This window comes from Lycium barbarum, chromosome 2, assembly GCF_019175385.1.
Source record: "Lycium barbarum isolate Lr01 chromosome 2, ASM1917538v2, whole genome shotgun sequence".
In the NCBI taxonomy this organism is placed as follows: Eukaryota; Viridiplantae; Streptophyta; class Magnoliopsida; order Solanales; family Solanaceae; genus Lycium; species Lycium barbarum.
The window spans coordinates 107,003,802-107,011,859 of record NC_083338.1 but is presented as its reverse complement, the minus strand read 5'-3'; the positions used below and the strand labels follow the sequence as shown (position 1 = coordinate 107,011,859).

The following is an 8,058-nucleotide window of genomic DNA, read 5'->3' as shown; positions in this document are numbered from 1 at the left end:
TTCCTGTCAATAGGAGCTAAAGTCATATAACATTCTCAGCTTGTTCATGTTACACAAAAGTGAAGAAATCCTAATGTTACAAAGAGTGGCAGACACTAACTCTGCCAGACCATTGGAAAGGATGATATTTATTCGCCTTTTATTATACAACAATACACTTGTTACATTTCTTTATGCTAACCCACAACAGCTCTGGGATCAATTAATTATGGAAACATCTTTCATGATGCTAACCATATTCCAAGTAGTTGGCGATTAGCCAGTTACCATGTCAAGAATTAGTCTTGGTAAAAAGCATGCACTAAAGAGCAACAGCTTTCTCAACTTAATCCCTCTGCATATGCTGAGAATACTAGATTGGAGTTGTAAAAGACGCCAAGTCGCAAAATGTAGGAAACAGGCTCATTCAATACTATCAGAATGATGCCGATTAATCCCCCATATTTGCTCTCCCTGTGTCTAGTTCCATTAAAGGATCAGAAGAGGCATTACCAGAATTTCACCAGTTTGCACTCATTGCAATTTTAAGAGATATCTGCTGTTAGCCTAGCCAACACTCTTTGAAGCTTGGTGGGTCATTGGTAGGTCAAGGATAATGAGGAAATAACATCTTTCTGATTCTCTGATATACTGGATCTCTCCATTCATAAGCTTTAAGATTTTTCCGCACATGCTCAGCCCTAGGCCTTCCTGAGTTACCCACCGACTGCTGCGGAACATGTCTTGAACCAATTCCGGAGGAAGCCCTTCACCAGGGCATACAATCCTATTCCAAAAAAAAAAAAAAAAAAAAAGAGAGAGAGAATAATACTAGTTAAGGTAGTACAGCACACCAAAAAGTGTGGAACTGCTGAAACTTAACCCCTAGAACTCAATTTCCTAATCCACGGCCAGAAATAATGAGAGAACTAAAGTGCAACCTAGGATGCTAGTAAAACACTGGCAGGATGAATATGTTTGGGAATACATTGCCCAAGTTAACCTCCAGGAAAGCTAATAAAGTGAGACCCGGTTATGAAGTCCTCCAATGTTCTCATCTATAAGACGAGTATTTATGCAGTTCACTAGAAGCCTATACTTCTGCTGTTTCAGTTCAAAAGTGGAAGAGAAACTTAATGTGAGTTTGAGGTGGAGACGATGCTTTTTCCTACTCCAAACAAAGGAAAATTATAGCTGAAAGACAAAAGACGAGCAATGGTAGTGTCGAGTTAAAAGAGCTTAAACAAAAGACATGCACATCTTGAGATCTTTATCTTATCCAGCTATCAATAATGCAGTATTGTTCTTGCTTGAGCTTGGTCAGCTTTATTAAAGAATGAAAGCATGAGTTAACCTTCTTTAAAGCAAAAAAGGAGCGAGCTTGAGAAATAAAAGTGAAAAGCATTGATGAAATAGAAGGATTTAAAGCCTACGCAGATAGATAGGTTATATATGTACGGTACAGAACTAGAGTAAAAGGTGAGCTACAAGGTGGCACATTCAGAAAAGAAAAGCAATTGGCAGAAGACTATAAAACTTTCATTTGCTGCAACTGATGAGTCAATAAAAGGAAATAGTAGGAAAATATGATACATATAAATAGAGATGGCAGGGTAAAAGCTATACCAAAGAGAAATGGTACAAGTCTAAAATGCACCTTTTCACTTAAGCTTGTATATTGTAGCCCCTACTGTTAATTGTCACGTGGTCTAAACATACATTAACTTTTTGCATACTTCTCTTAACATTACATCGTTCATTGGTTCATAAATCTCATATTCCAGCATGCCTGTTGGTGCAACCAGAAATATTATCAACTAAGCAGCAGCCTACAGAAAACAACCCTGAAACAAATGACTCAAGTAGGCAGCAGATGGAATTCAAATAAGGACTGACAGGTTCCATTTCAAGAACCATTTAAAGAATCAAGGTTGCATCATAGAGGCGAGAGTTATTAATTAATATAGTGTCTGCCAGGGGAACAATTAAATGAAAAGTAAAGGAAGATAAGATTATAGAATGCACCTGAGTTCAATATGCACAACAGTTACTCCATCAGATATCTGCTTCATACTTGGTCGAAGTTGGATCTCTACCCACCCGTCAGGTGATGGTGCATACCGTACCATGTTCAGCAAGAAATCTGCCAAGACCTGTTGAATTCTCACTTGATCACCATATACTGTTAATGTCTTAATCTCCTCTGGTATATCCCGGATCAATTGCACGCCTTTTTCCCTCAGTAATAACATCACTTGGCTAACAACGGCATCTATTACACTCCCAAGAAAAAATTCTTCTTTCTCAAGGGTCAGTGAACTGTTAGAAGATCAAAGGTTAGTCAAATTCTGCAAGGTAACAGGTTGCTAATTCTACATAGAATTGAAATACATGCCCATAATCCCCTCCTGCAACCTACACAAGAACACAATAAAAAAGACGAAAGAAATCCAAAATAGTTAAACTTCACATGGAATAGACAATATGCAGGAAATGACTCTAAAAATGAACCTGTTCGTGTCCCCGAGAAACTAGCTTGTGAGTTAGAAGTGAATATCTAATGTATCTACCCTAGATATTCAAAAGAAAATATTCTATAATACAGAAATCTTTGCGTCATTCAGTTAGTCTAGATCGCTTCACTTAGTTTGTTCAAGTTAAATTCTGAGTCAACATTGTAGCCAAGCTAGTTTTCATGCTGAAATAGTAACCATCTAGACATTAAAATGTAATGTTGTACCTGAGATAGGAATGGGATCACAGGAGAGTAGCTTTGTATACTTTCATCTTTAGGATTCAAGTGCCAGATCACAACTTAGATAAGATATGCATCTTTTCAGGTAAATTTTCTTCTGAATCTATAGTTTAAAATCTGAACCGTTGCTCATACTATAATGTCAATTGCAGCCTATTGTTCATTTAAAAGAAACTCCCCTGTTTATTACCTTTGAGTTTTGAGTCCAGAGGTACAGTAGAAGATATTATGTCGTGGATAAAGAGCTAATCCCTATGTTCCATTTTAGGTGGCATTCTTTCATTTTCAGTCTGTTTTCCCAAAAGAATGGAACCTCTTATAAGTGGAAACAATTTAACTTTAAACTTTCCATTCTATTCTTAATGACATGCTTTCATATTCACAGAAATGCACAGCATGTATAAAACCACATGTTCACAAGTTTCAAAAAATAATCTTTTTTGTTTCTTAAACTCCGTGACCGTGCCCATAAAATGAGAAAGTACTAATTTTAAACTATGTTGGTGGATCTTCCAAAAATGTTGACCCACCGTGTCAGTTCCTCCAAAAATGCATAATTTTGGAGGATCTAACCGAACCGGCGGCATCCTTGGAGGATCCAAGCAGCATAGGTTTTGAAAGAGCTTATTAGAAAAGCATAATCAAATAAAACAGAGCTTATTGACAAAGGATAGTCGAATAAAACAGACTTACCCGTCCTCAATGTTTTCCAGATCAACATCCTTTATGATCTTAGACATCTGCCTCTCACAAGCCGCACTTGTCTCCAGATACTGCTTCTGATTTTCTGTCAAATCTGTGGCCTCCAACAATGAATTTGTAAAGCGTATACCATTAAGAGGACTTTTTATTTCCTGACAAATGTACGCCAACTCTTTCATCTGAGAATAACACTTCTTTTCCTGTTGCCTTTGAACTCTTAGAGCTTGCTGCAATTCAGGACTGGCTATCTGTATGAAACAGAAAGCCCCAATAGTATGGCCCTCCATATTGACTCTCTTATTTGCAGTCAAAAGAGCTTGCACATATTTCCCATTTCGGTCAAAAAAGGAAAATGGAAACTTGTCTGTATCCTGGCCTCCAATTGCATTATGTAACACAATCATGAACTTTGTCATGGCATCTGGGCCCTTGAGCCGACAACAACTTCCAAAAATCTCACCAACTAACATTTTCCCAACAATCTCCCCTCTGGACCAACCAGTGAGCTTTTCCATGGCAGTGTTCCACTCGGAGCAACAAGTGTTCTCATCTGATGCAAATATGGGAGGAATCAGAGGATTGGGGCTGTGCACAATAGCCTTGTAATCACCTTGGATGTGAATAAACTTGTCCATAACAACTTTTTGCCCAGTAACATCCTGCCCAACAAAGCAAACACCAACAATGTTGTTTGTGTAATCTTTGCTACAGCAAGCATTAACCACCACAAAAACAGCTTTCTTCGGTTGCTCGGCTCCAAATGTCCTTAACTTTATTTCTACATTCTTATCTTCCTCGCCTGCAGTAGTAGGGCTACAATATTAGTTTTTTTTTTTGTTGCAGAAGTTGAGTAGAAAAGGAGCCGAGTCGATACCAATTATTTCAGTTACAAACTATGCAAGAGTCGACCTACACAAATAATACAAAGAGAAGGTTCCCTATAATCAGGAATTAACCTAGATCTGTACTGTACAATTTCACTTCAAAATTTAGATAGGTGGATTTACTTCCACAATGATGAGATTAATGTGCTATAAAACCAATTAAGATTTTACCAGAAATGAAAACTCAAAATTGAAACTGGCCTGCAAAGAAACAGAAAACAAAGTTATAGAAAAACTTCTACAGAAGTGCATCAAGATTTTGTAATCAAAAGTCTAGATTATTTCTCATGTAACCATGTCGGGAAGCTTAAGGCATGGCACTTTTCAGGCTGCTTAGTCTAATCAACACTATGCTGAACTTCTAAATGTTTGGCACTATATCATCATTGTTGTCTAATAACACAAAAATTAGAGTATCAAATTTGAAACACAGGAGTTGAGATGGTTTTGGTGAAGCAAGAAAAGAAGCTAACAGCTTGGTGATAGAATAAAACTCTCTTGTCAGACAGCTGAAGGTGAACAAGTGACCCTGAATGTTATCAGCAAGTCAATCTTCATAACCACTACTATGTACTACTCCACCCGTCCCAATTTAAGTGTCTTAGTTTGACAAGGCACGCATTTTAAGAAATAAAGAGACTTTTGAAACTTCTAGTCCTAAATTAAAGATGTGTATAATGTACTAAAATGTCCTTTGAATCTTGTGGTTATAAACTTGTCATTTAGGATGCTTGAATTGTCAACTTACTAAATATAGAAAGAGGCACTCTTTTTGGATAGACCAAAAAGGAAAATAAGACACTTAAATTGGGAGGGAGGGAGTAATTGTTTTGCAGTTAAAGTTAATTTGAACGCATTCAAATGCCTGATTATGCCTAAGGAACATTCTGTTAAAGTGAACTTACTTATTCTAGACAACTTCTACCAAAGAAAACAAGGATCAAAATAAACGTTTATCAAATGGCACAAGTAGAGTGGAATGGATATGAAGGATTCATATAGACGACCCAACTAGTTTGGGACTGAGGTATAGTTGATTGATTGACTTGGTTTTGTGCATAATACCTATCCATTTAGTCACACACTGTGCCCTGCCCCTCCACCCCCAACACAGACAAAACAAGACTTCATGCTTCAGTTGACAAATTCGACAAGACAAAATGAACATATGTCAACCAACATTTTTTGAAAGATTCCAGGATTCAGATTAAAGAAAATCACTAAAAGCCCATGATTTCTTCACATTCAATTTTGAAAAACAAAGAAGAGAAAAGGTAAGATTATACCACTAATGAAGAGGAAAGAAATTCCACAACTAATAAACTGCGCTATCATTTGGAAATGAAGAAAATAAATAGATAGGTATGACCTCTTAGAGCATTGAACAGAAGTTTCTCAGCAGTCTCCTCTGATTCTTTGTGCATAAGATCATGAACCAAAGACTTCCCCATTGCTTCTTCAACTGATAAGCCTGTCAATTCAGCAACCTTTGCATTCCACCCATTTATGCGACCTTCGACATCGACAGCAAATATGGGAGCTGTTGCAGTCTCTATCAGTCTAACCATTTCTCTGGCAACAGAACTCAGTTCATCTATCCCTTGCAACTCCATTTCCCCAAGTTGAGCATGCACGACAGCCTTAGAATTACTTGCCTCAGCATCCTTGAATGAATCTCGCAGAATAAGCTGCAAAGAGTGAATTGCGTCCATTTCTGCATTTTCCCATGGTGAGCTACGGCTTTTAACAACTTCCAAAAATGCCTTGAAGGAAGAGCGTGGATGCATTCTCTGGCCGTCATCCTTGTCTTCAGGATGATGCTTTGCACCACCCCACTTTATCTCTTTCGCCGTGTGGGAGCGAAACCAAAACAAGAAATCTTTAGTAGTTATATAAGCAACAGCCATACCACAAACTGCATCACCAAGTGAAGCTGCCCCAGGATACCCAGCATCAGCCAAACTGTCAGTACTTAAACCTGTTGAGTCCCCGTGGTAAGTCAATAACCACTCCACAATGTCTTTTATCTGAGCTTCAGTCGGTGTGACGCCTAATGGATAGTACTTCCCCAGGTAGTATAGAGCAGCACCATCGCATTTGACAAGGTCCATAATACTGGGGCTTTGGGTAACAATCCCCGTAGGTGAGTCTCGAAGGAGCATGTCACATAACAGTGTTTGTGTCCTTAAAACATGTTTCTCAGACAACTGTGATGCCAGTTGCAACTCCATGTTCAATTGGAGTCCAAAGGCCTGCATAAGGAATTCACACGCATACCGAAGAGGGAAAGGAATGCACCGAACAGAGGTGTGATGTCCAACAACCAAGCCCCATAGCCTCATTGAATTTCGGCCTTCCTCATCATTTCCATTAATAATAACTGCCAGTGTTAATGAGGCAATAGACCCCATGTTTGCCATGTACTGTGCGTGGCAACCATGAGGGGCTCTAAGTGTGGAACCAACTAAACACAAAGGCTGCATCAGTGAGTCATCCTGAATAACCCGCACAGGTGTCGCATGGCAGTCCACAATCATTCTCACCCTGTTCTGCTTAAACAAAAACCGTGAAGCTTGAGGAATGTCAGTAGCAGGATAATGCAAACCAATATAGGGCTCTAAATCTCGTCTTTTACTCTCAGCCACTACCTCCCCATGCTCATCCTCATGAAATTTATACACCATAACCCGGTCATACCCGGTTAACTCCCTGACACTCTCAACCACAGTATCACACAAAAGCTTAATGTCCCCACCAGGAAGTGATTGCAAGTGAGAAATAGCCCTCACCGCAAGTTTCTGCGACTGCACCGCTCCAGCAATAGATAAAGCGGGGTCCTCCGTTCTAGCAGGCTCCAAATCAATGACAATGCCAACATCAACCCTATGCAAAATAGCATAAAAGGGCTTGCCAGAATTCTTGGAATGAATCCAAATCGGATTCAGTAACGTAATTTCGCGCGCCCCAAATGCTCTTTCTAGCAAAACAGAGCTAGAAGGGGTAAAAAGGGTCCTAACATCAGTACCAATTGTAAGTATCTCAGGCCTCTCAAGACTTGGAACTGATTGTGGGGTTAAACTAAGCATATCACAGGCATTTTCACTGAAAGCTATAACCCGAAAACTAGCTTCATCTACAGCTATCGTACAACCAAAAGGTTGAATATGACCCCCTCTTTGTATTTTAGTCAAATAAGCAGTAATTTGCTGTTCAGGTACAACAGAATTTGTACCAGTTTTAACAGACTGTGAGTAATCAAAAGACTTTCCAGACTCACCAGATTGTTCAAATACAGCATGAAGTCTAGCATCAGCTGTGTACTGTGCTATGGCTTTGCTTATTGAATCTTTATAATTCACATTACTTGTACCTGAAGATTGAGCTTGAACTTGTGATGAGTTATGTTGGGAATGCTTTGTTCTACTTCCAGAAGCCATTTTTCTCCTTATTACATCGAATTTAAAACCCTAAAAGAGATTTAAGTTGGAAAAAGAACTGACTTTTGGGAAGTCATAATAGATGAAAAAGATTGAATTTTTGGTTGAATTTAGAAATGGGGTTGTGACAATTTTATAGTAGTAGAGGGTAATATGGTGGAATTTGAATTTTCTTGAAAGAATTTCAAGGAAATTTAGTGGAATATGCTAGAGAAGCAAATAGGAAATGTCTCTGTTTGTTTGATCCAACCAAAAAAACTGTCTATTTTTGTTTGACTCAATGCTGAAGTACCTTTACTTC

The 8,058-nt window shown here is 38.6% G+C and overlaps 1 protein-coding gene across 3 annotated transcripts; it reads right to left on the bottom strand.

Moving 5' to 3' along the window:
* On the bottom strand, window positions 1–8,058 carry LOC132626715 (phytochrome B). Of its 3 annotated transcripts, none has more exons than XM_060341671.1 (4): window positions 5,690–8,053; window positions 3,428–4,235; window positions 2,005–2,298; window positions 1–766 (listed from the first exon to the last, which is right to left on the bottom strand). In XM_060341671.1, exons 1-4 carry the CDS (start codon window positions 7,755–7,757, stop codon window positions 547–549), a joined length of 3,390 nt encoding a protein of 1,129 aa, XP_060197654.1. In that variant the 5' UTR covers window positions 7,758–8,053; the 3' UTR covers window positions 1–546. The 3 variants fall into 3 exon arrangements, with proteins under 3 accessions (XP_060197654.1, XP_060197655.1, XP_060197656.1); XM_060341672.1 differs by lacking the exon at window positions 1–766 and adding an exon at window positions 773–1,808 and having other exon boundaries at window positions 5,690–8,055; XM_060341673.1 differs by lacking the exon at window positions 1–766 and having other exon boundaries at window positions 2,256–2,394; window positions 5,690–8,058.

Excerpts from the sequence above, each read along its gene's own strand:
- LOC132626715 (XM_060341671.1), bottom strand. The coding sequence starts at position 7,757 with ATGGCTTCTGGAAGTAGAACAAAGCATTCCCAACATAACTCATCACAA. Across the intron at positions 4,236-5,689 it reads TCTGTTCAATGCTCTAAGAG|GCGAGGAAGATAAGAATGTA; the intron begins GTCATACCTATC and ends CTACTACTGCAG. Across the intron at positions 2,299-3,427 it reads CTGGAAAACATTGAGGACGG|TTCACTGACCCTTGAGAAAG; the intron begins GTAAGTCTGTTT and ends ATCTTCTAACAG.